Source organism: Pogona vitticeps, chromosome 2 (genome assembly GCF_051106095.1).
Source record: "Pogona vitticeps strain Pit_001003342236 chromosome 2, PviZW2.1, whole genome shotgun sequence".
NCBI classification, from domain to species: Eukaryota; Metazoa; Chordata; class Lepidosauria; order Squamata; family Agamidae; genus Pogona; species Pogona vitticeps.
In genome coordinates, this window is record NC_135784.1 from 168,571,779 (window position 1) to 168,599,666 (window position 27,888).

At 45.4% G+C, this 27,888-nt stretch overlaps 1 protein-coding gene across 3 annotated transcripts; it reads right to left on the reverse strand.

Moving 5' to 3' along the window:
* Positions 1–238: 238 nt before the first annotated feature.
* Positions 239–27,685, reverse strand: LOC110070539 (glycoprotein-N-acetylgalactosamine 3-beta-galactosyltransferase 1-A). Of its 3 annotated transcripts, XM_020778226.3 has the most exons (5): positions 27,410–27,684; positions 15,489–15,661; positions 14,721–14,975; positions 12,581–13,245; positions 239–3,700 (listed from the first exon to the last, which is right to left on the reverse strand). In XM_020778226.3, exons 3-5 carry the CDS (start codon positions 14,923–14,925, stop codon positions 3,473–3,475), a joined length of 1,098 nt encoding a protein of 365 aa, XP_020633885.3. In that variant the 5' UTR covers positions 14,926–14,975; positions 15,489–15,661; positions 27,410–27,684; the 3' UTR covers positions 239–3,472. The 3 variants fall into 3 exon arrangements, with proteins under 3 accessions (XP_020633885.3, XP_072847267.2, XP_072847266.2); XM_072991166.2 differs by lacking the exon at positions 15,489–15,661 and having other exon boundaries at positions 27,410–27,685; XM_072991165.2 differs by lacking the exon at positions 27,410–27,684 and having other exon boundaries at positions 15,489–22,384.
* Positions 27,686–27,888: the final 203 nt, after the last annotated feature.

Sequence of the window (27,888 nt, forward strand, 5' to 3'; positions counted from 1 at the left end):
TCATGGGACCTGCCTCTACTCACGTTTTTCATATCTGGTCCTCTGCAGTACCAGTGAGATCTCCAGCCCTCTTTGGTGTTTTGTAGGACCAGAGGGACTTGTAAGGAGAGGAAGTGCTCGTGGGGAAGCCCAATCTCCCCAGGCCAATTAAATGCATTTAAATCTGGAGCCAATCCAATCCCCTGGCGATATGATCTTCTTGAATGTTGTTGAATGCTAAAAAGTGGAACATACAGCATAGCTCACATTGTTTTTAATTATTTTTTTGTACAAATCCAAGTTTTTTTGAAAAAATTACAATAAATATCTAAAGTTATCATTCGGTTTCAAAGAAAATGAGACATTCAACAGGACACACTGAAAACCGCCACCGTTACACCCACTGGATAATTAGCAAAACTAACAAAGTTTAAAAATTATTGTCCTTGCACCTTCTGAAATCAAACATGACATACCAATACAAGGTCAAGCAACACTCTTACGTGGCAGTTTCCATTCACTTCAGTGGAAGGGACTGCTCTGCATGCACAGAGATGAGGAGCTGCCTTAAAGCTGTATCTCCACTGAAGGAAACAGCCAAAGGGACCTTAAATAGATTTTTAAAAGTTCTCCAAGGCATCAGGGCAAGTGTGCACACAGTGAAGAGAAAGGCCAGCTGTTCAAGGCCCTGCCTTTTTTGTCTCTAAAAGGAAGAGAGATCAGGGCTGGGGTAGTCCTCAGACGGATATATTGGGTGAAATGCTGCCAAACTGGGAGCTGAGTCATTTGGTACCCCACAGTGCCTTCAAGTTTATAGTTTTACTGAAAAGAGAAGTATTTTCTGGAATGCTGTGAAGTGTTTGCAATTTATTTCAACAAGACCTAGATACAACCTTTCAAGATGGCAGCCAACAAGGTACTGGATCCGGATTTAATCTCCACGTTAGTCATGACTCTTTAAAATCCCATGAAACTCAGTGAGTCTTCTCTATTATGCATGGCTACCTCTAGCTCCAAACTATATTTCTTGAAAGGGAAAAAGGATAGGGGAGACACTGTACTTTAGGCAGAGGTTAGGACTGAATAATTGGCATTTAGTTCTTCACTATATAGTTCGAGGCAAATTCTATCAACCGCACATTGTCAATAATTTTTGAGTTTAGTAGAATAAAAGCCATCATTATAGCTCACCTTGATTTTGTTATATAACAGACAGCACTTTCTGTCGATATATTTTGGACTGGTCTAAAACAAAGGCAATATTATTGGCCATTTGACAGGGCCTAATGTGTTCTGTCAATAGTTGGGCAATACAGCTGTTTTTCCATTCTATCCCAAAAAGGAGAGTTGCGGATAATTCTTAAAGCTGTATGTCTTCCTCACTGAAACAGATAGCTTTGATCAGAAGGGTCTCACTAGCAATAAAGGATCTATCATAGCCACTAGAGGGAGCGTATAGGAGAATCAAATGCCCATCAGCCAGGAAGCTGGGGTGTGTTTGCCAAATTACCCAGCATTATCCTACCCAGCAAGATAGAAAGGATGGGTGATATTTCCTGCTCTCATAAAATGCCTAAACTTTGTTCTTCTCTCCTTCAGTCAGCAATGAGTGACACATCAACTACCCCTCTTCTTTGCAGCCCCCTAATGATCACTGCTAGGGTAGGATAGCATCAGTATCCTCAGAATTCATGGCAGCTCCCCCCCCTCCCGTTTTGTCTTCTTGTCTCTTCAGGGGGAAAAATGGATCATCTACTCTGCAGTCTTGCAGGGTTCTGTGGTGCAGGAGGACATTCCAATACACTCCTGCAATAAAGAAAGACACTGCAGTTGTCCCTGAATTTAAAGTCTAAACCCATTCAGCCCTATGATTCCTAATACATCTCATGGGCACAAGACCGGAACATCCTGGTCCAGGCCTGTGAAGCACAGCTTAGCACAGCAGGCGCCTCCCAACTGCTGTTCTACTGTTGTGCAGTCCCATCTGCATTCATATAGATGGAGACCTGGGTAGACTGGGCTTTGTCTGAAGCAGCAGGTCAAATCTTCAACCTCCTCAGGATCCTATCTGAAGCCTTCTGCAAGATGTTGGTCCGTCCTTCTAGCTTTCTCTCTCTCTCTCTCTCTCGAGACCCAAACTATGGACTCAAATTGTGCTGACAAAACTAGGTGTCCCAGGGTCTGGACACAAAGGAGGGAAAGGCTTCCAGAAAGAAATACCTTGACCTCTGCCCTACTTAGCATGTGCGATGGCAAAGGGGAGGCGCAGAGTGAAGAAGAGCTTGCCACAATCGTCAAAAGGAGGCATTTAGACCCTGTGGCGTTCCAGGTGACATTATGGGGAATGCAATGGCGACTGAATGTCAAACCAACCATACAGCATGATTTGTTGATGCCAATTTACCTATCACTGGCAAATCCCAACCAAGTAACCAAAGATCCATGGCCTTGCAGATTTGTTGAGCCTCGCCTTCCATCCACCCTACTCCGCGTAGCCAGTAGTAAAAGATTATCAGAGCTACAGTTCCAATAACAGCTGGAAAGTGGCAAGTCATACCTTCCTGCTGTGGACGTTCCAGCCATTAGACTGATAGGCATCGTATCTTGTAGAACAGACAATGGGAGATTTCTTTTTTTTCCCCCTGGGTTTGCTTGCCTCCAACCACTCTGCTCTAGGTGGGAGTAAGTGAACTCTATGCGAAAGGAAGATGGCCTAACGTGAAGCATCTAATTAATAGCAGCAACTCCTGGCATAGAGAGGTCACCAAATGCTTTGCCCTATAGTTATTATCCGCAGTCAGCTGTGAGGAACGAACACAACAGGAAAGAGTACCATTAATCTGGGTGCCCATTTTCCTCCCTGCAGTGGTAGATCAATGGACTTTCCCTCATTACCAATACCACCCACTATTCCCACCAGGGCCTTCCCATTTTTGTTTCAAATATTGCCTGTTTTACAGTCGTGCAGTTTGTGGCACATGATGTTTACTTTCCTGGAAGCATCCCCCAGTAAAGGCCCTGGGCAACTTAATCCCCACCCCCTTGGATCGAGGCTACTGTCTCTCCGTATGGAAAGCACACGTGTAAAAAAGCCACTCTCGCTGGCTTTTGTGTTTGTTTTTTTCACAGCTCACATCATGTGCCAGGCTTGTAACTCTCCAGTCGGCAGCAAGACCAAAAGTGAAAGACAGAATTAGGGTGGAGGGGAAAAAGCAGCACCAGGCCAGGCATGATCGCCCGTGGCTTCCTTAAAATATTGTAATGCCCTCATCTTGGCAAATGGGCACATGAAGGACAGGTTATAGAGGGAGCGAAAGCTGGGCTCCTAGCCTGGCCTATTCAGCTCCTGCTTTTCTGTAGAGCTGGCTGCTGACTGAGTCACCAGACCCCATCTTACTGAAGCACTGAGAGATTGGCTAACAAGCCATCCCAAGTGGTGGTGGCTGGGCTGTTTTGTTTTTCTTTTCTTTCCCTTGAGTCACGAGCCACATGCCTATGACTGTAACTTCTTTTCCATATGCCAGATGGTGTCATTGGTCCTCTCCAGCTGGTCTTCCCTTGGGTGGGGCTGGAGGCGGGCAGCATTCTCCGGCAAAGGTGGGTGGTAGCGGTAGCGGTAACCGTAGGCACGGACGTGGTAAGTCAGGTATTCCAAGGTGTACATCAACTCTGGGCTTACATAGTGGAAGGAGACCGCCAAGTCAGAGCAGCACTGAGGACCCTAAGGAGCACAAGAAGATCAAGGTGAACAACAGAACCAAGGCCACTGGCCCAACTGCTCTCACCCTACTTTCTCTTTCTTTCTTTCTTTCTTTCTTTCTTTCTTTCTTTCTTTCTTTCTTTCTTTCTTTCTTTCTTTCTTTCTTTCTTTCTTTCTTTCTTTCTTTCTTTCTTTCTTTTCCTTCCTTCCTTCCTTCCTTCCTTCCTTCCTTATTTATTTATTTATTTATTTATTTATTTATTTATTTATTTATTTATTTAACTTATATGCCATCCACTCTACCCAAAGGTCTCTGGGCGGCTTACAACAATTAAAAATCAATTAAAATACAATAAAAGATAAAATGATTAAAATACAATTAAAATACATACTCTAAAAATTGCCACCAGGACCCACAGTTGATGTTATTTCAATTAAAAGCCTTCTGGAACAGGAAGGTTTTGACCTGGCGCCGAGATATCATTAACGTCGGCGCCAGACGAATCTCAGTCGGGAGGGCATTGCATAGTCTGGGGGCAGCTGCCGAAAGGTATATACAGTAAATATACAGCCATTTTTTAGGAGCAGACAGAAAGCAGAAGTAACAACCACAGAGAAGAAGCGGAAGCCGCCTTGACACCTTAATGGTCAGTGAAAGGCTCACCAAGGCTAGGTCTCCATGGTCACTAGAATTCTAGGATTAGGTAGCGCTACCTAGGAAACTTCGGTGAAAGCTTTAACGCTATTCAGTGCAGTATCAGGACAAGAAAGATAAATATCGCAGGAAGACAGGTTGTAGAAGGAGTGAAAGAAGGAAATGTTAGAATTTATTACAACTGGAAGGGACCCCATGGACCACTGAGTCTAGCCCTGTCAAGAAGGCCCAGTGGGGAATCGAACTCCCAACCTCTGGCTCCCTAAGCCACTGAGCAAAGACAGTAACGATCCACCAAATAAAAAGTACAGATCCCTGGGGCTCCTAACATCTCCCCAGGTATTTTTGCCCATAACTTTCCAAACTTAGTCTTTATAGTCTTAAAGCAGGGCGGTTTGTATCACAAGATTGTGAAGGGGCACAGAAAATAACACCAGGCAGGAAACACAGGACTGAGTTTCCTAAAAGCTTCATTGGAGGGGGGGGCAAAAACAACCCGAGATGTCTTTGTCCCAGGTGGTTGGAAAAAAGTCACTGAAACCAGAGTCAACATCTGCTGAAATTTTAAGATGTCTTAAGTGTCTTACAATGACAATCATTAAGAGGAGAGGTGGCTAAGTGAGTTTCTAGGTCTCCAACAAATTTTAGGGCCACATATAATCTCCTTACATTTTCCCAGGGGCAGTATTGAAATTGAAGAGATGAAGTATGAAATATAAGTTAAAAACATTTTTTTCTTTACTTACACAGACTGGGAGGAGGAGGGAGGGGAAATCCCCCTTTGTTCTGGGCTTCTGGGTTTAAGAAACCCAGCAAGGAAACCACAGCCTGAACGGCTACAGCTCCGACACACCTCCTCTGGTCTGGTGGGCTTCAACAAGCCACCCTGCAGGATCAAGCCCAGTGTCCTGAGGACAGCACTTTGAGAGCTGCCTCCATCCTTGGCACTCATCCATCTCAGGTGGCGGAACCTTTTCTATGCTGTCACATGCCATTTGTTTATGTCATAGGGAGCCTTCATCCCATTACTGGCTAAAGCAGTAATCCTACATATTAAGGCAAAGGGATGTGACAAGCATTCCTTCCAGCATCTGTGAGTGTGAAGAGAGGGACCATGAATGCAGGACCCCACCCCACCAGCTGTATTTATGTTGCTGGGGATACTGGCTGCAGTGCGGTGAGAACAGAATCAGAGAAGGACTGGCTGGACTGTCCATCCTTACAGCAAAACCCAGCTCTGAAGGGAGGCACTGAAGTTTTGCAAGCCAAATAAACTTGTCAAATGCATTGTGTACACAGTATAAGGGCTTGTTTTGCATTAGCCTGCACCAAAGTGAAACCAACCCCTTTAACAAAGGCAGATGAAATCGACGGCATATTGGAAGTTGGAAGGATCTACACTACCACAGATATATACGCGTGGGAAGTAAGGACTCTGCTCCCACGGCTCTGTAGCAAAAGGCCTACATCAGAGCTGGGCAATCTGTTGTGAATTCAGGGGACGGTGTTTCCACCACTAGAACTCACAAGTAGCTACAACGCCCTAGAAGTGCCCACTCCAAAGAAAAGATAAGCACCCGGGAGTGGTTTCAAGGGGAGGCTTCCAAGAATGGGGAATTGACTTTTGGTATCAAAAATGCCCCGTCCCTCCCCCCCCACCAGCAGTATGGGGATTCTAGAGATACAGGTGCCACCCCTTCCCATGCTTAACATGCATCGCATCAGTCACCGCTCACCTGATTACCTGCTAACAAAAAAGGGGAATGGCCAAGCAAACAAAGGCCCGTCTTACCATTCCGCCTGCTCTGCCTGAGGCGCTGACCTCAGGCAGCAGGCAGATTGTTGTTGTGAAAGAGCAGCCAAGTTGCGAGTGACCTCCTTGGTTGTCCTGGTCTTTGGACTGTTGGGTGGTGAAGGATGCCAGGGACATACTTGTGGCATTTTCTTGCTCGAATCCGCCCTGCCTCAGTCAACACCAGGAATGGGGGAATTTTTGACAGTCTATTTTAGTGGGTGAGCCTGGCTTTTTATTTCCATGTGGCAACAAGACAATGTTCTATTTGTTCAATCTCTCCCCAGCACTATTCTGTGTTTATTTAAAGAACAACCCTCTCCGAGAGGTTGCTCCAGAATGGCCTGGCCTGTGCCAAGTTCTTTGTTTCAACTTCCAAAGCCCAAGAGAAGGAGAAACTGGCTCTTCCTACCTCAGTTCTTCCTTTTCACATTTTTTTTCATCATCCTCTTCCCCATCTTGTCACTTTCCCCCTTCTGTCTCTCCTTCCCCATCCAGAACACCTGAACTGTTAACCAATATCTTGCACTAAACCAGGGCATGCTACGTACTGCAAAAAGAGTTAAGAAGAAGTAGGATACTGGTGGCTAGAGAAAAAAGTGGAAATCATAATTAAATCATTAAAAAGGGGGGAAAAGGCTCAAGAAAAACCACAACGTGCCACACAGGACCCAAACTTCCCCTGGAAGAGAGCAGGCTTGCTGGCTCTTGTCCACAGCATCTCACACCATATACTGAGAACCAATTACTCTAATTGTTTAATCCTCTTGGGTGACTCTATCTAAGCTCCTGTCCTCAGGCCAAGCTCTTCTCTGGCACTTTTCCCTCAAAACATCCCTCCTGCTCTCTTCTCCTTTTTTGATCAAAGAAAGCTACTCCTTTCCTCCCTTCTTCATTGACACTCTAATCCCATGCGGTTTATGTGATGTGTGACTGTACAAAAGAGGGCCTTTGCTCCCCCCCATGCCCCATGGGATCCACTTTTCTGTATGAAGCAACACAAAGCAGTTAATGCTATTAACTCTACTAGTTTATCCGTCGGAGAACCACAAGTGGCTGCCATCACAGAGAAAGTCCCAATTGCTGTCACTTTGTGGAGGGGAAAACGTAAATAAGATCCATGAGGGAACAAACCGGGGGAGGCCAGACACGAAAGAAGGCAGAATTATTGAGCCTTTCACACTAAGGTAGAACAAAGGATATCAACAGGTGCAGCCTACCACGCCAGCTCCAGCTCCTGAAACTTCCTCTTCCAGGCAGCTAAGGAAACGTCCGGTCCCTTGTCCTCTCTTGGATCAATCTGGCTGCTCTAAACAACCTTGTGGGAGAATACCATACCCTAACGTGTAAAACAGGGACGTGGTGGTGCTGTGGGCTAAACCGCAGAAGCCTGTGCTGCAGGGTCAGAAGACCAGCAGTTGTAAGTTCGAATCCACGCGACGGAATGAGCACCCGTCACTTTGTCCCAGCTCCCGCCAACCTAGCGGTTCGAAAGCATGCAAATGCGAGTAGATAAATAGGGACCACCTCGGTGGGAAGGTAAACAGCATTCCGTGTCTAAATTACACTGGCCATGTGACCACGGAAAGATTGTCTTCGGACAAAACGCTGGCTCTATGGCTTGAAGAGCGGGATGAGCGCCACCCCCTAGAGTCGGACACGACTGGACAAAAAATTGTCAAGGGGAACCTTTACCTTTACCTTTTAACGTGTAAAACAGCTGTGGGAAGAGCATCTGGGAAACATAGTGTGCATATTCAGAGAGAGCCATACAATTTTGGTATTGTACCTTTTGGTATTCCCACCCCCCACCCCACCCCTTGGCCATGGGATGCTACTGTATGCTATTCTGCCTCAAGGAATGCTACCCAAACACCGCTACACATGCCCACCCATGGCTACTGTTCTGCATCACCAGAAAGGGCTTCTCCCTCTGAAGCATGCAGGAGTCCTGTCCTCAGCACGACATGAAGCAGTCATTCATCCAACCATTAAACTACTTTGCAGGGTAGAGTTTAAACTACCTTTTACAAGGGTAAAAGGGGGGAGCAGGACCTTAAAGGACAGGGAATAATAAATAATAATAATGTGCTGTGAAGTTCATTCTAATTTATGGCAACCTTTTTCAAGAATTTCCAGGTAGTGAATTTTTCCTGGTTTCCCATTCGCTTCTTCTGAGGGCGCCCTGAGAGTGCAACAGCTTGCCCAAGGGTACACAGGATGGATCTACTTGCAGGAGGCAGAGTGAGGAATCGAACTCCCAGCCTCTGGCTCCGCAGCTAAATGCATAACTCATTGAGCTATCTAGGGGGCTTGAATGTAACAAAAGGATGCGCTAAAGCAACGGTTCTCAAACTGGGCTCCCCAGATGTTCTTGGACTACAGCTCCCAGAAATCCTGGCCAGCACAGCAAGGGGTGAAGGCTTCTGGGAACGGCAGTCCAAGAACATCTGGGGACCCCAGTTGGAGAACCACTGTGCCAAAGGATGGGTAGGGTATAAATGCAACAAATAAGGAAATTGTTCCTCCAATTACATTTGAATTAGGGAAGAATGGGAATGCAAATTGCACTATAAAAATGACATCAACCGTTGAGAACCTGATTCTCACCAGCCCAGCTGCTGTGTGTGAAAAGACAAGCTGGAAGATGCTGATGCACAGATCTGCCCAACGGGAAGGCCCACAGAAGCCAAATAAAACTTGGCTTGGAGCAATTGTGTAAAGAAGCTCAGGTTATTAGCTTACTCAGGCAAGTTTCCACTTGCATCCCATGGAGCCTGAGGCCTTTGCCAGCTGTCAGGTGTGATTTCTAAAGCCTCAGGTTGGCAAAAGTTAATTTTGGTACCTGAGGCAAATGACAAGATAATCCCTTCTTCCCATGCCATGTACAAAAGGCAGCTGTCTTGGGCATTTCTGCACAGACAATAGGGCACTTCTTGTCACCACAGCAAGCTCCCTCATAGGGTGGAGAGCACATCGCATGGTGCAGAGCCCCCTCCTCTAACACCTTGATGCCACCACCCAGTTTCTGCAGCCTGAGGCAGACTTCACTTTGCCCAATGCCAAAGAGAGACTGGGTTGAAGAGGGCGGGCTCATTTTGCTGCCTGAAGTGAAGGACGACATGGCATCTCTACGCATTCGAGGCAATGTAGAGAAGCTGACTGGACCGGCAGTCCTAGCAATGATGAGACTGCTCCCTCAAGGCACACCCACAGGCAGCAGGCTGGCTTCAGCCAAGGAGCAAAGGCTAGCTGAGTAGTGCGCACAAGTTTGTCCTCCAACCCTCTCTGCTGCCCCCACTGTACGGCTGCCTGAGGCAGCCATCTGCCTCTGCCTAACAGAGTAACAAGCCCCAGCCTAGCAGAAACATGGAGGACAGTGACTCTGTATCTGCACTGCGCAGTTAGAGCAGCTTGAGGCCCCTTGCAACTGCCATGGCTCCGTCCTATGGAATCCTGGGATTTGTAGTTTGGTGAGGGAGTCTTAGAACACGACCACTGAAATTTCAAAGTCCCTCGCCATGCCACACCACACTGCAAATCCCAGGATTTTAGAGAATGGAGCCAAGACAGTTAAAACAGTATGGAACTTCTATAACCACACAGTGTAGGCACACTCTTTAATTATTAACGTTTTTAGTATGCGCATACGCACGCACGCACATGCACACTCCTCGAAAAGGTAGGACAAGGGGCAGTAATCTTTTAATCGATAGGACCAGGGAACCCTGGCTGGAGAACAAGCTTTAAGTGCTTATATGATGTCGAGATATCAAAAAATGACAGGTGGGGCAGAACAGGGTTGGGTGACATCTCATCTCTGAAAAAAAAGGGGTTCTTTATCTTCACCATTTTGCTCCAGTTTCTGTAATTGGTGTCATTTTGGTTCTAACTCAGTGGTCAGTCTCCATCAAATAACAAATAAAGAATATAAGGAATGCATTTTTCCAAATCCTGACACTCCAATTTACACTATGCCCCCCCCAGGTGTTTGCTCAGCTCCAGCTCCCCTAAGCCCCAGACAACATGGCTCCAGGATGACCGTACCTGTAACCCATTCACACCTGAAAGGCTACCGGTGCCTAAGCATTCAGCTTTGTCCCACAGCTCTTAATAACAGCAACTACATTTGAATTGATGTAGGGCTGAAGGTCCAGTGTTGGTGGCCGAATCCCTCTTGGATTTTTGTAGCTTGAGCCCACAAAAGTGTGCAAGTGATCCTACTTTGCTGCCACTGGCCATTGTCCTCCTGAAGAGAGCTGGCTCTATCACTAGATAGTGAGGCAGTCACCCTATCTGAGGGATGGAATACAATCACAATGCATGAGTAGACAGAGTTGTATGCATGTGCAGCGTTGTGTGGCCTGCCCTTCACCCCCTAAGCTAAGCTTGTTGTTTCCAGGTGTAGCAGAGGTTTCACAACCACAGTTGAAACTGGGATTCAACAGCCGGTCCTGTCAACTTCTGTGTATGGAATGAGAAGGAGAACACCATCTGGTTCTCCTCCTCAGGTGGTAAAAAGGCGCAGGCTGGCCCTGCCTGTGGCAAAGGGTTAACATCGACTCTCCCTGTCCTGCTCTTCATATGGGTGTCATGACAACTGAGGCCACTGTAACTATGACATACTTGCTCTGTGGGAGATGCTACAGCTCTACTTCTTTCTATACCGGGCAAGAAACATGGAAACCCCTGGGTTAAATGGAGTGATTTCAGTGATGCCACTGGCCAAGGAGACCCAACAGAAGCTCCTTCCCACATGGCTCTTAGCTTCTCTTCTAATTTCTGTAGTGTATAAAATTAACAATGTGAAAAGGAAGAAAGACGGTTCACCAAAGACTCTTTCCCTTCAAATGTGCTTCCCACTCCTCAATTTGTGTGTGTGTGTGTGTGTGTGTGTGTGTGTGTGTGTGTGTGTGTGTGCGTGCGTGCGTGCGTGCGTGCGTGCGTGCGTGCGTGCGTGCGTGAACACACAAAAACAGAAAGGAGAGGACTAACCTCAGGAAAAGTTGCCTTGAGGGCAGTATCACCTCTCAACTCATACAGAAGAAAGCAGATGTAATGGTGACAGGGAAAGGCCAGGCCTTTGAAGGCAAAACTAGAGCTGAACAAAACTCTTTTTTAGGCTAAAGATTCTAGAATGCTTCAGGTATTCTGGAAGTTGCAATAAAAAAAATATAGTTCCTAAACTCTGATCAAAGATTATACCAGAAGCGTCATGACTCAATGATAGTTCATGTACTTTAGATATACAATTTGCCATGTCTGGCAGACAGCAAAATGACCATGTTCCTAAGGACATTTCAACCAGCCAATCTCAATGGGGCCCTGGCACCGTTGAAGAGAGCCACAGACTGGAACCAATCCTTCACAAACCACCTTGTAAGATTCATTATGCAACTTATACAATTCTGATCTGGCCTGCATTTCTTTCACGTTACTGTATATTTATGGCCGTGGGCACAAAAAAAGTTGAGAATGGCTCAGTTAAATCACAGCAAAACCATAATCATTCAGGAAAGGGAAGGAGACTTAAAAGACAGGGAATGGCAGTTTAAATGCCCAACAGAGTTTAGACTGGCTTAATGCTTGAATCTGAGAGAAGCCAAACAGGACTGTGCTAAGGAAGCGGTTGGTTAAGTTTGAGCTTAGAGACCCTTGGTCAGGCATGGCTAACCTCTATACTTTCCTCAGGCTGAAAAGAAGTCTAAGAGAGGATGGTATTGAAAGGGTTGATAGAAACAGGCAGCCTTTTTAGGAAGAGCTTTTAGCAAGCAGTTCACTGGCTGAAATCCCATGTAGTGTTCATGTTGATATACACTGAAGCCATATACCCAAAATAAATACTCTGCCTTGAAGTAAAGACCATTCCATCATAGAGTGTTTTGGAAATGAGCTTCTGTCTCACTTCTGGAGTCTGTCTCAGTTTATATTTATATCCAGATCAGGAGAGAAATGTTTTACAGGAAGACTGTGAATATTAAATGTTGGCAGTTCTGCCTTAAGTGCTACTTAATCAACATTATAAATTACTAGGGATTGGCACTTGAGTCACAGGACTCGTCAAGTTGGACTTAGGTCCCACCGGTAACTTGACTCAGACTCAACTTGGGTTGTTTTCCCAATGGATCAGACACGATGCACGACTGAGAACCCACTCAGCCCTCCCTTTTTTACTGGGGGAAAAGCTTGTTTTTAATAAGGATTTAGGGCTTTGGGTTCGGGACTTGATACGAAAGTTTCGGATTCAACATCCCTGTAACTTGCTATAGTTGATTACAGTGAACATAAGGGATGTGCAAAGTTTCGATCATTCTTGCTCACTCACATTACAGACTTCCCGTTTTCAACAAGGGTCAATCCCCGGCATTCCTCCAGGTAGCAAGTAACGGGCAATCCTGGAGACCCTGCCTGCATCCGTCTGGAAGAACCCTCGATGCAAAATAAGATCACATACCTCCACAATTGGGTAATAGCAATAGTTCCAGTACCAGAAGCTTTTCGAGAACTTCTCTGTTAGGTGTGATTCGGGCACAAAAGGATGGAAGGTCTCCCTCCCCTCTGTGTCCCGGGAGTCCCCAGCTTCTACACCCATTTTCTCCATGCACTGGCCCAAAGCAAGGTCCTCCACGGAGGTTGTGTGGCTGCACACTTTGGTCTCAAAGCCAGCCACGAAGCGCTGCAGGGCCTCTTTGCTGAGAACGTAGCCGGCACCTCCGCTCATGTAGCCTTGTTTGGCAAAGGGGCGGAAGCGCTTCCCAAAATAGATGGGGCGGTCGGGGGTGTAGTTGGAGAGCAGCCACCGGAGGTTGTCGACCACTACAAAGGTGTCGTCGTCAGCTTTGAGAAACCAGTCGGCCTGTTCAAAGTGGTGCTTGTGTACATAATGGAAAGCCCGAATGGTTTTCCAGTACAGCTGGTCCCGGCCTTCCTTGGTCTCCAACCCTACGGTCGGGAATTCATCATCTTTCACGGAGCTCATGAAAAGGACCACATTGCAGTGACGAGACCAAGTGGCCTTGACGTGGCGAGCCTTTGTCTCCAAGTTTTTGGGGCCTGTCATCACCCAGCACAGGATCCGCACCTTGTCGTACAGCTCAAGCGCCACGCTGCTCTCCTCACCTGAGGAACAAATGGCCACAGATTTACCCTTTTCCAACAGAGGCTTTCCAGCTTTAAAGCCTGTGGCTTGTGCTCACCAAAACTATGTACTGTATTAAGAACCAGGGATGCTGTGGGATTCTGGAAATTTTAATTCCCCCCCCAAAAAACTTTTCTAACCATTATTTATGACTTTCTTTTAAAATCATGTGTTTCTTCTTGTATTTATAGTTATATAACTCACTAGCAACATGCCATTTTCCCTTTTAATTTTAAAGCGTTAATTTAGAATGCAAAGGAATTGACAATTAAGCCCCTGCCAAAGCAACATTTTTGAAATGTTTTGTAAACATGACTTGATAAATTTAACAGTGTCGTAATGTTAACGGTTGTTAAATTACTTTTAAAAAGCAATGGTGTTGGTACTCATTGTTACATAAGAAGCAATGTGTGATAAAAATGAATTTTTGGACTTTTTGGACTATAAATCCTAAACACCTAAATGTGGCTCACCTGAGTGTAAGGACTAATTTGTAAGGCTCTGAGGCTTAGCTAGACCTAGCTTCCTGTCCAGAAAGAGAGCTCCCAGCTATTACTAGGGCAGGGACAGGAAGCTTGGGTGGAGCGCCACCTACCTCACCCTCAAAGCTTTCCAACGGAGGTCATTCTCCCACATGTAGGTTTATCTGTCACATGGAACTGCCAGAATGGAGAATTATGGAATTTAGACCAAGAAATTCTTACAGGCTCTGGTCTTGTAAGGAAAAGGCTAGGTGAAAAGCAGTCCCTGACATGCTACATTGTGAGGCAAGGGACCAAACATTCCATCTGCATCTACAATGTGAAGCCATATACAGTGGACCCTCGACTTACAGACGGCTCCACTTACAGACTTTTCGAGTTACAGACTTCTCTGGCTGCAAAATTTAGGTTTGACTTGCAGCCGGAGAATCGACCTACAGACCGGGGAAAAAAACCAAAATGGAACAAAAACGGCCTGTTACGGATTAATCGGTTTTCAATGCATTGTAGGTCAATGGAGCCTCAACCTACAGACTTTTCGACCTGCAGCCACCGTTCCAATATGGATTAATTCTGTGTTCAGCAATTGATAGATCAGCTGATAGTGTCTAGAAGTCATGTCAATTCACACATCATTAGTTGACCCAATGGAACGTAAGTCTGAGGGGCATCTAAACAGGAGATTTGCATCATGCACTTTATTAGGCAGAAACTTAGATATGCGCAAGCAGCCCTACACCACCCACTCTGAAATTTCATCTTATTTGTACAGCTGATCTGTTTCTATCCAAAGTTTATGTTTTGTGTTTTAGAGCTGGGGAAATTGTGGCCCTCCTGACATCATTACACTGCAACTTCCATCATCCCTCGCCATTGCCTATATAGGCCACTGCTGATGGGAGCTGCCACCCAGTAACCACCTGGAGGGCCCCTCCCCTGCTCTATGGCATCTTGACATCCTCTCCAGCCTTTACCTTCCAGATGTGGCTGTGCCACGCTGATGAGAGCTGATCTATCAACAATCCATTCAGGATCCTTGGAGCCTTGTGGCAGCTGGGTACTAGGGCGTGCAGACCCTTCCCACGACAGGTTGCCCACGAGGTAGAAGGTGCTGAGGAAGCCGACAATCAGGCCCAGGTGGAAAGCCACAAAAGAGCTCTTAGACCCAAGAAGTCCCATGTCTTGGATGTTGGGTGGAGGACAGCAAGAAGCAGCTTAGCTCACATTGTCTGTCATGGGGAATGAAAGGAATAAGAGTGAGCAGCCTTGGCTCCCAGTGACAGTCAGGAAGCTCATTGTTAATCAGCTCCTAGCTGTTCCAGTCACTATAGAAACCAGATGAGAAGGGGACACAGAAAAGAAGGCTGGGGAGACAGAGGTTCTGCTGTTACATGGCGCTGCCGTGGCCCAGAGGTCCTCCATTTAAGAAAGTGATGAAGTCTAGGCCTACTCTGCTTTAGCAAAAGTGCACCCTTACTCCTCTCTCACAGATCATTAACTGAGCCCTGGCAAGGAGGAAATGGAAACCAATAGAAAGTGACAATCACAGGTTAATTATTTAACTAAGGCCTCAGTTATCATATACATTCACCCAGCGGTCAGTCCCAGTGCACATAGTGGAACGTATTTCGGTGTAGACACACATACGATTGCACAATATATTTTTCTATTTCCTTTTTTGACCCAAAGAATTTTCTGTATGGCGTCCTATGCAGAGGCAAGTTTTACCATTAGACAGTTACCTCAGGCAGCAGATGACCCTGAGTCACTTGGCCATTCCCCCTCTTAGAGGGCAGAGATGTGATTGCCATGTGGCCAGTCCTGCAACTCCACAACTCCCGACCAGCACAGCTAATGGTGAAGACTTCTGGGAGTTTTAGTCCAGGAACATCTGAGGACTCCGAGTTGGCAACCACTGGTGTAGGACACAAAAGTACAGTATGTGAGAGAGGAGACAGAGCCTCACCCTTCAGTTGAAGAAGCAGTATCCTGACTGACAAATCCAGTGATTACAACCAACTGTATTCTGTGCTCCACCTCATCTGTCTCAAAAAAAACCCCCCACAAATCACATATTCTCTCTTGCCCCTTCAACACATATGGAAATAATTCAAATCTCTTTTAGTGAACTTTGGATATTTATCATTTCAAAATACTGAACAGCACATGGGTTAATATCACAGCACATTTCCAAATCTTTTCTCTCACTCACACACTCCTGCTTTTGGGTTTTCCTTGGTCAAGGTCTCATCCTGGAAATTTGAGGTATTAGAGATGGCCTAAGACAATTTGAGGCAAAATATGAACCAACACATCTCTCTGTTTCTTGTACAGAAGTATGAAATGGCACTTCAACACAAAATATGACAGTCTACATAAAGGGCACAGCTGCATGTATGGCCAATTTTGTCCTCTCTCACTTTGCCATGCCCTCTGGCACTTGTTGTTGTTGTTTAGTCGTTAAGTCGTGTCCGACTCTTTGTGACCCCATGGACCAGAGCATGCCAGGCCCTCCTGTCTTCCACTCCCTCCCGGAGTTGGGTTAGATTCATGTTGGTCACTTTGATGACATGATGGTAGCTTCGATGACTGTGGCCCTTACCATTGGCTAACTGAGGCATCTGCTTCGCTTTGCCCAATGGTAGGGCCAGCTTGATGGTGGATGTATTGTGTGCAAGATCTAGTTGTCGTAAATTGCATGGTAGGTGGCAGCAGCGGTGAGTGTGGCTAAACCTCTACTCCATCTATTATTAATGAGATCAAACTGTTTGCTAATTAATCCCTCAGCCCCACAAAATTTACAGGACTAATTGCTCAACGGGTAGCATAATTGAAAATTCTAATACTCTAGGGAATACATTCTGGAACGAAGGGGGCAAGAATATAATTAGTGGCAGTCCAAATATGTCTTCTCACTTATATAATTGCATGTATGTGAAGAAGGACTCCAACTAGCTATAAGAATACAGAAAGCTAGCCTCAGACACCAAACCTTGCAGATTAGATTTTGTCATCTGGACTCGCTGCAGAATGAGGCAAGGAAAGAATAAGGAACAATAAACCAGGGGCAACTGGAACTCTGCCAAGCAGCAATCAACAAACATTCTCCTCCTGTTCCTAACTTACTTTAGATATGTTATCATTTTTTAATCAAACAGTACGTACCCACCCATGGCAGTAAAACATAAACAACCAGCACGATCACTGCAATAAAATCAACTAGGGCCATGAAAAAAATAACCTGCAACTGAAAATCTTTGGTCCTCCCTCTTGCCCCTCCTAAATACACAATAGGTATCATACATATGGGACCAGACAAAGCTTGCACTAGAACCACTAAAATAATGGGATTTGTTAATAATGACTGACAATCTTTCCCCTTGGTTTCAGTGGATCTTCTCTAAGCCTAATGAAGTTTTGATCCAATCTCATGTATATTTAAGGACAAAATATCAACATATCAAATGTGTTACACAGTTTAATGCATAGTCTTTAATTATGATAAACTGACTGATAATCACGAACACTGAGCCACTAGATACTCAGATCTAATTTAATGGAATGGGGAGAAGAGGGAATATCTTGTAAAACCAGGAAATTGTGGATAGTTTTTTTAAAATCCAAAAAAAGAATAATGAAATATAAAAACAGAAGTGTTATGCTGTCTGTAAAACTAACAGATTTACTTCTTGGATCACAACTCATATCTTAAGATATATCATGTCACAATTGTTATGCATGTCATGCTGTCCTAGCCTAGTTTGGCCTTTTGAGCTTTTGTAGGAGATAGACCTCTCTTTTTTTAATGAATCCTATATTCCATCAGTGGGGAAAATACGTCCCATGTGCCTCAACTGGCATGGCCCAATGACATTGTGGGAATTATAGCCCAAAAGGTCCAGAGAACCTGAAGTCTCTTCCCCTACTCTACTTGAAGCACTGTCTATTCTGCTTTAAGATTTTAAAAACCCAAATCCCAGGAGTCGGAAGCGTGAAGTAGCTTACACTGAGCAACTGGACATTAACTGAGAAGTACACAGGTCCTCTGCTCATAGGCTCCCCACAATGCTATTATACTTCCCTGCATTTCTATTTATATTACAATAGTTTTCTAAATATGCATCTATAGTTCTGTGAGGTAAAATCAGAGAGTGAGCCGTCCCCTCAAACATCTAAAGTAGAGAAAGCAAGGGAAACACCGGAGGCAGAATGGGAAATAGGAGAAGGACAAGGGATACAGCGAGAGACAGAACAAGAGGCAAAGGCACGCGCTGGAGAGAAGAAAGAGGTTTACGCGGAAGAGATAGGGTTGGTGCGGGACAGTGAAAGTCGCGAGGATGAAGGACAGTTAGTTCGGTTAGAAATGGCTGAGGGAGAACTGTTAGGAGCTGTGAGGGAGAAGATTGACGTATTCTTGACCACCGAAGAGAGGGGTGAAAGTAAAGAGACAGAGAAAGTGACAGTAATTAAGGAAACCATGAGAGAGAAACTTGACAAAGGCATCCAGGTATTCTCAGTACCGAGAAAGAGAGCCACAGCCGAGTTTGATGAAGAAGACAATGAGAATTTAAGTAAGGAGAAAACAAGACCAATAATACCAGGTCTGAGTCCCGAAGAATGGACAGTTCTGGTGTATCCCAAGGGCAGGGGTCCAGAACAGATGGTACACCATCCAGATCCAGCCATGGAGAAAGGGAAGCCAGCAGAGGGAGAATGGGCCCACCACCCTTGCTGCGGGACTCTGTGTGCAGTTCGCAATGGATGCCTGAGATTACCAACAGAGCAAGAGAAAGCGGCAAAAAACTGCCATTAAAAGACACTCACAACAAAGTCTCTCATGTGGTTTTGGGAATGTTCACCCCCACAATTATCGTTACATAGTTCTTTAGAGTTAAACAAAGATGAAAACACCAGTTGTCTAAATAAATATTCTTTTATTAATAACTCCGAGGTCTTTTGTACTGCCTGAAGAACAGCCTAAAAGGAATCCTGAACCCACTTACAAGTTCTAAATTAGCACATTGAAATGGTATGCAAATCTGTGCTCCCCTCTCCGTGGTCTTCTGTTTCAGTGAGGAAACAGCCCTTGGCAGGCATTTAGGCATGTATGCTTCATTCTCACCTTTTCCTTCGCTCTGTGTTGATTCTAAATCTACCCAAGGTGGATTACCCATCAGTTGGTTGAGGAGGCGGGCTGTTTTCCTTGTAGTTCATACAGTCTTACAGATGGAGGACCCCAAAATAAATTTAGAGCAATGGTAATTTTCACTTTCCAGATGTTTTGAAGCAACTCTGAGAAGACCCAGCCAGCATATCCAACAGATTCTGGTATGGGCTACAACTGGAAAAACCGGAAGCCCACAGTTCTCTAACCAGTTTTGAGGGAACATGTTTAATTCTATGGCTTACGCCTTCCCAGCATCTGTAAAAGGTTACATATATATCTTTAGTCTTCCCTCAAAACGGACACAGAGCTTGTAATTCCTGATCCGTCTCAGGCTCTTGAAACACAGAAACTATCTTTTAAGAAAAATTGCAGGGTGTCTATGATCAGGTCCAAAACATTCTGTAGTCCAGGGTGGAGGAAGAGTGTGAATCTTTGGTAAGAGCCTACATTTGATCCACACATCCAATTGATTTTCGCTCTCTATCCCCGCAGGCCCTAAAGCATTACCAAGAGCCACTGGCTGGCAAACCACGTCAATAACAGAGATTTCCATAGCAACCAAAGGGACATCTCTCAGTCCAACAGGGGGGCACATGAGAGCAACACCAAGAATAGAATGGAAAGTGCATTTTAAAATAATTTTGAAAGAATAAAAATGAATGCAGATGATCAATTCCTTAGTGTCTCGCCCCCTATTATCACCTTTACACCTGTAATTAGGATTATAAAACAATAGATTCTCCTCCCTATTTTTGCTTTGATTAGATGCTTACAGGTAGACTGAGAATTAAAATTGATATCAGGCTCAGAATTGGAAACAGCTGTTTGTCCAGATGCAGGATAAACCACCATGTTAATGGAGAACTCCACTGAATCCACTGGCAGTGATTTTTGTATAAATACACCTATGATTGTGCTTCACATAAATCAACTTAAATGCAACACTATGGCATGTATCCACAGACGTCACTCCCTGTTCCATGACTGCATAACATCCTGATCCCAGGAAGAACTTCAGTCAGACACTCCTGATGGCAGGGTGAATTTGATTTAAATAACATTTTAAAAAAAAAATCAGATTTTTCACTATTTAAATTTTAAAATCTGTTTTTAAAACATGTAAATCACAATTTTAATCAATTTGATTTTTGTTTTAGATACTGATTTTATTCATCCTGCCCCATGGATATCCCATTGCAGATCAATCTTAGGTGCTTGTAGAGACCCATACTTGTTGCTCCCTAGTATACATTTGCATCAATGTATTTGCGAAGGCTTTCATTTGTATCCTTTGCCTTTTTTTTTTTTTTTTTTTTTTTTTTTGCAAAGGGAACTTGAATGTGCTCCCTGTAGACTAGTCCAGTTCTCCAAGAGGGCTCAGATCCAGGTTGACTGGGGTACTATGTCTGGGTTCATTTGAAAGTTGTGGCAGTTCCTCAGCTTTGGCGGAAATAACAACTGAGACTCGTCCTTACTCTTTACAACTTCGACTTTATTAACCCTCGGTGTTTCAACAACCACCGCAATCGGATCATAATAAGACTAATCAGGCAAAGGTCCATAACTAGATGAGTATAGTTCTTCTTGAAAATTAGGGTAACTCACTCAGGGGCTGGACAAAAATGCTCCTGATCCGTGGGATTCCGCAGAGGGGCACTCCGTATGACACAAACAGTGTCGCAACATGGGTGCCAAGCCCAGTCTCCCTTTTTCGGTGTCTTGTTGTACATCTGATCTGAGCGGATCACCTTCCTTCCACCTCCCTGTCCCCGTGGAAAACAATCGCTGTCCATTTTTGAGTTTCAAGCGTCGTCTCTACTTCTCTTTTTACCTCAAGGTTTGGTACCAGCCCACCGACCTTTAGGTTAGGAAAGTCCTTCAAAAGACTACACGTCCTCCCATACTTTGAATCTACTCCTTCATTCTCAAATCTGCTGCCTAATCTCCTCTCTCCTTGATTTTTATACTTTCCTCCCATACTGGCATTTTAGCTCCTCCCCTTTTCCTCTCTCTCTTTCTACCAGACAGACCTCTATCTTCCCTTTCTCCTCCTCTAGTGTCTCTATGGGTGAGGATGGCTCAATTTCCTCCTTTTTTTTCCTTTACAGGTACATTTCACAGGGCCAACCCAACTATTGAACAAAGTGAGGCAGCAGGCCCAGGGTGTTTGTTCTTGCTACACTTTTAGTGACACGGAGATGGAGAGGTGCTTATGGGATCAAGTGCCAAAATATTGTGCCTGTCTTGAAGTATCTTTTCTCAGGAGGGGAGGATCCATATGCTATTCCACTTCAGAGGGCAAACTGTCTTAGGCCATTGCTGACTTTTGGTCAGCCCATGGAAGCAGAACAGCTATTGACACACATTTACTACCCCGTGGCATCCTTTTCTGTCCACTCACTCCCAATTCCAGTTGGGTTTGAGAAACTGTGAGCCCTTTGAGTTTTAGATGCAATCCCCACTCACTCACTCACTCACACAGACAAAGTCTTACACTTTGAGGCTATTCAGGTGACAAAAAAATGGAAATAGCAGGACTTCTGATTATTGTTGGGCCCCGTGTCTTCCATTTTGCCTCTGTTTTCTTCAGCTATGTGAAGCTGCCTCAGTAGTCTCCTGGCATGAAGGGAAGACAAGCTAAAGAGCATCCATGGAGACAACAGCTGAGATTAAGCAGAGCCTGCTAACAAATCTGTTTATGCATTTCCAGTGTGGTGTAGTGGTTAGAACGATGTACTGGGACTCAGGAGCCCAGGGTTCAAAACCCTGCTCAGCCATGGAGAGCTCATTGGGGGAGTGGAATTGGTAAAACCATACCTTAAATATCTTACTTATCTTGAAAGCCCTACTACAGTCACCGTAAGTTGGTTCTGACTTGACAGCACACAATATTTTGGTACCAATCATGCATATGTGGGCTTATCATGATGGGAGTACTTTGCTTATCAAAAAGTAGTATTTGATGTCAAGCAGCAGTGCTAGGCCCCACCATGAAAGAAATATTTCATGGGTCGCATATTGCTCATTATGCCCACTCATTCTGATGACGTATTACCCAGCTTCAATCTATAGACGCAAGGAGCAAAAACGTATAAAAACAGTTTGCTTTGCTCAATGGTTATCTGGACGTCTTGTGGGGACTAGCACACTATCTGATTCCAACTTATTGTGTACACCTGAGTGCTGAAAATTACTATATAAACATCCTCCTTGTCAGCAAACCTGGAGCTGACTTATCATTTAATTAGCTTTTCAGCCTCTCATCAAAGACTGGAAACGTTTTTTTTAAAAAATTGGATTACAACTCCCAGCACTCCCCAAAATTGTTTTGGCACACACACCCTTGGCCCATCTCTCTTTTTCCAAACAAAAGGGTAAATTGTATTTTATGGAAACTTCCAGAAATGGCATTCCCCTTTTAAACAGACCACAGGGTCTCTCTGTACATTCAAATATGCTAAAAAAAAATTCAAAATTGGAAGTGCATATTTACTCACCTGAGTATTTTTTTCATATTTGGCATCTTTGGTGGTCAGTTTGGCCCCTGGAGGATCCTGGGGACCCCCAGAAAATTGCCCCCTCAATTGTAAGTTGGCCATCCTAATTTAAAATCTTTGCTTTCATTAAGTTTTAATATGTTACTATTCCTTTAAAAGAAGCTGACCAGAACTCTAGGTAAAGGAGCAGAAGGAGGGAATTGGGTATGATTTTTGCAGTAACTGTGTTTTCCCTGAAATGAAGCTAAATTTGTTTCAGTCTCTCTGGACTGGAATGTAATACAGGCACTCTAATCTCATACTAACCTTTTGCATTAGGGAACGGGACCTGGTCAGATCCTGTTTAATGGCCAGTCTGTCAATGCTACAATGCCAGCAGGTTCTTTGCTGTATTGTTGCTAGCAAGGGCCAATGCAGACACAATGCGATACTGTAATATCCAGACAGCGTATGCAACTGGTATTATTTATATGTAGGGACTGATTCGCATCAGGACCAGAGCAAGGGCCTTGTATCCACTTACAACATGGGAAGAATTGCTCCCATTCACACCAGTGGATATATTTCTTCCAGGGCAACCAGTTGGCAGGGGAAGTGGGCAGCAAAGGGTTAAAGGCCATGTCTTTCTACACCAGCGTCCCAGTCTAGATCAGGCCTCCCACAACTGCCATCATTTTTTTTCCTATTTACCTATTCGGTTGGAATCCTGTCTGGTTTGGCATTAGGCTACCTTTTGTACAGGCAGCCCAACACTCTGTCTGAAAAGAGATTTTATCTTGTCACATCCCAAACAAACAATAGTTAAGGGAAGGCATGCAGACTAGTGACAGAACACATACTATATGTAAAAGATCCCAGGTTAAAAGGATATGTTAACCGGTAATGAATGAGAAAGGCACTTTGCCGGAGACCCTGGAGAGCCACCATCAGTCAAAGCAAACAATACAGCCGTGGGTGGAAAAATAGTCTGGTCAGTTTAGGCATTGCTGTTTATTTCCACCTGCCTGGTTAGGAGCAAAGACCTCCAAGCAAGCCCCAGTACTCCACACCAACAGTGAAGTGCAGCAAAGAAAGGAAGCCCCCCCCCATTCCAGTTTCTCCCAGTAGGGCCAGAAGACCAATATTTATTTATTTATTTTATTTATATCCCGCCTATCTAGTCAACACAGGACCACTCTAGGCGGCTAACAATCAGAAAATAATAAAAGTAAACATATATAACACAGCATAAATAATAAAAACCTTATGAAGATAGAAAACCAGTGGAGGGGGAAAGAAGAAGGAACGTCAGGAATTGATTGGCGGGAAGGCCTGCCAAAACATCCATGTCTTCAATTGATTTTTGAAGATACCCAGCGAGGGAGCCCCGCGAATCCCAGGAGGTAGATTATTCCAGAGGCGAGGAGCCACCGCCGAGAAGGCCCAATTTCTTGTCTTCTCCTTCCGGGCCTCCCTCGGCGTCAGGCTCCTCAGCCTCACCTCCTGGCTCGCACAAGTGACACGGGTAGATCTTGGTGGGAGTAGGTGTTCCACCAAGTATCGAGGCCCTAAACCGTTTAGCGCTTTATACGTAAGCGTCAACACTTTGAAGTCAATGCAGAATCGGATGGGCAGCCAATGCAATGCGGCCAGAGTGGGCGAAATATGTTGGTATTTTTTCGCTCCACTGAGTAATCTGGCCGCCGCACTCTGCACCACCTGTAGTTTCGTGGTGTCTTTCTCATTGCACAAGGCTGTATTCCCAAGAGAATTGACAAGATTGAGGAGAAAGAACAGGGTTAAACTCACTCTGCAGTTCTATCAATACAGTTTTGTGTCCGTCTTCTTTTCTTTCCCCACCTTTAGTACAGAGCACATACTGTAAAGTTAAGCAAAGTTAAAGCTTGTATGGTTCTGATGACGTTGCCTAGTTTGATGCATCTGATGATTGCAGCTCAAGAAAACTAGTGCCAAGTCAATTTAAGTCTTCCTGGTTCCAGTGATTTCATTGTTTTTATTGCATAATTTGTACAGGATGCAGAATTTTGCTTCACTTGGCCCAGAGTTAGACTTTTTTTTTTGTTTCCTGCCTCTAATAAGTGCAAGCTGGGGGATAGCACAGTAGTTTAGATATCTGGCTGCTGAGCCAAAGGTTGGGAGTTCAATTCCCCCACTGTGCTTCCTGCAAGCAGAGCCAACCTAAGCGGCCTTGGGCAAACTGTTTAGTCCCAGAGGCACCCCAGAAGGGGGGAGTGGGAAACTACTTCTGGAAACTCTATACCTAGGAAACCCTGGAAAGAGTTGCCTTGAATCTGAATTGACTTGATGGCACAAAATTATTATTATTATTATTATTATTATTATTATTATTATTATTATTATTATTATTATTATTATTATTATTATTATTATTATTATTATTATTATTATTATTATTATTATTATTATTATTATTATTATTATTATTATTATTATTATTATTATTATTATTATCAATAAGTGCAAAGTAAACTATGATTGTCCCCCTGCTTATTTAACTTATATGCAGAATACATCATGCGGAAGGGTGGACTGGAGGAATCTGAAGCCGGAATTAAGACTGCAAGAAGAAATACCAACAACCTCCGATATGCAGATGATACCACTCTGATGGCAGAAAGTGAGGAGGAATCAAATAACCTCTTAATGAGGGTGAAAGATGAGAACGCCTAAAATGGTCTGAAGCTCAACATCAAAAAAACTAAGATTATGGCCACTGGTCCCATCACCTCCTGTCAAATGGAAGGGGAAGATATGGAGGCAGTGACAGATTTTACTTTCTTGGGCTCCATGATCACTGCAGATGGGGACAGCAGCTATGAAATTAAAAGACGCCTACTTCTTGGGAGGAAAGTGATGACAAAGCTAGACAGCATCTTAAAAAGCAGAGACATCACCTTGCTGACAAAGGTCCTCATAGTCAAAGCTATGGTTTTTTCAGTAGCGATGTATGGAAGTGAGAGCTGGACCATAAAGAAGGGTGACCACCAAAGAATTGATGTTTTTGAATTGTGGTGCTGGAGGAGAATCTTGAGAGTCCCCTGGACTGCAAAGAGAACAAATATCCATTTTGAAGGAAATCAACCCTGAGTGCTCACTGGAAGGACAGAACCTGAAGCTGAGGCTCCAATACTTTGGCCATCTCATGAGAAGAGAAGACTCCCTGGAAAAGACCCTGATGTTGGGAAAGTGTGAAGGCAAGAGGAGAAGGGGACGACAGAGAACGGGATGGCTGGACAGTGTCATCGAAGCGACCAACATGAATTTGACCCAACTCTGGGAGGCAGTGGAAGACAGGAGGGCCTGGCGTGCTCTGGTCCATGGGGTCACGAAGAGTTGGACACAACTTAACGACTAAACAACAACGAAGAAACTATTATCTTCATATAAACTTCTCACACCATTGCTCTAAAATGAGTTTGAACTTTCCAGTTCTGCCTGAGCACATGAAAGAAAAGTTACAAATCACACAAATCCTACAAATCTTAAAACAAGTAATTGCATGGGGCAACTAACAATTAGCACCACTTCCATGCCTGCAGGGCCCAGTATAGTATCACACTCAGAGATAGGAGAAGTTTTATTCTTGAAGGCTTTCACAGCCAGAATCTGATGGTTGTTGTAGGTTTTTCGGGCTAAAGATCACAGCCAGACAACCCGAAAAACCTACAACAACCATAGGAGAAGTTGTTTTCCAATGTGGCCATGCTGGGCGGTGGGTTCTGGGGGCCGTACTCCAAAAAAGGTATCTTCTCCACACTTTGATTATACTGGGCTGCAGTGAGCTTTCTGCAGGTCTCAGTAACATACTGGGACATAGGCAATATTACGCCCATTCTGCTCCTTCCCACCCTCCCCCATTTCCCACTTACATGTTCTAGGACATTAGCAGGAAGAGGTCAGCAGGGGTCTATATCACGGGGGGGGGGAACTCTCCAGAAGTTGAAGGATCACAACTCCCATCAGCCCCAGCCAGCATAGCCAGTGGGGAAGAGAAAATGGAAACTGGAGTCCAACCACGTCTGGAGGGCCATGTATTCCATGTCACTCATTTATATGAGGAATCGCGCAGTAATCATTATGGAAAGGTAGCACTGGAGGTTGCACTGCCAGGCATGGGACTCTATCCACCAGCAGGATGGCTCAACAGAACCAAATCCACTTCATATATTGCAGGGCCTGGAATCAGGTGAATGCTCTCTCTCTCTTCCCCTCTCTTACACACAGACATATTTCCAGTCCCCTATTTGATAGAAATTTGGATGATCCTCTTCACAAGGTTGCAGTTAAGGCAGAAGCAACTACAGGAGGAAAGGGTGGGGGAATTCAAGGAGCACATCTTTCAAGGACCAGCCCAACATTAACAGGTCTACCAAACAAATAAGGACAACGATACTGCCTTTCTCCCTTCGAGCCCTTCCTACAGGCTAGTGCCATCCAACACCTGCACAAATCCTATCACAGAACCGCATTCCTAGAATACAGAGACAGACATGAGCTCCCTTTTCTGCCGCCCACCCACCCACCTCCCAATTCTGCTCTGACCCACGGCAGCCATAGATCGGTGGCTCGGAAAGAGGGACAGGAAGGGCTCTCATCTCTTCAACCAGATTCTCGGGACGGAATCCGTAGAGATCTGTTTCTCCCCGCCCGCTCGCCGGCCCGCCAGCAACAGGATCCACGGCGGGAGGAACGAGCCCGATTGTTCCGCACCGGGCAGAAAGGACCAGCGGGATCGGAGGGGCTGGGGGGGGGTGTCTTGGAGCCTTGAGATGCAGCGGGGCTGTGAGCTGGAGGGGGGGGGGCGCCGATGGGGCTGGAAAGTGGAAGCGGGCACGGTCAGGGGCAGGCTGTCACCGCCAGAAAAAGGCGGTCTGGCGGACAAGGCTGGCGGTCCTGGGGACGGAGGACAATGGGGGTGCAGAGATGGGACACGGCTAAGGGGCGGCAGGAGGCTGGAAGTCCTCGCGATCGGAGGTACCTTTTCCTGGGGGCGTCCGTCCGCCCGCCCGCTAGCTCGCCAGCCAGGCGGCGAGGGAACCAGCAAAGAGGGAGTCCGGGGGTGGTGGGGGTGTCAGCCCCTCGCTCCCTCACGCACTCCCCCCCTTGCACCGGCTGCCTCTTCTTCTGCAAAGGAAACCACGAAGCCAGAAGAAGGTATCCAGGGCTAAGCGCCGACGACCGGCCTCCCGGTGCTCCCATTGGCTGGAAAGATTCCAAGCCTTTTCCTGATTGGTAAGGACGCTCAACCTCCCCGCTCCGTAAGTATGAAAAAACACTGGAGGGGTGCGCGGGGAGGCGACCGCGGGGTGAGGCGGCGGGTTTTGCTTAGCCGACTGGTTCTGAGATGAGCCCCCTGGCAGAGGGAGGCTTGGAGCTCCGCGTCGGTTCCCAAGCTGAGCCTTATACTGTAATGGTCTACCCTGGCTATTGTCAGGGGCGTGAACTTTATTGTTTATT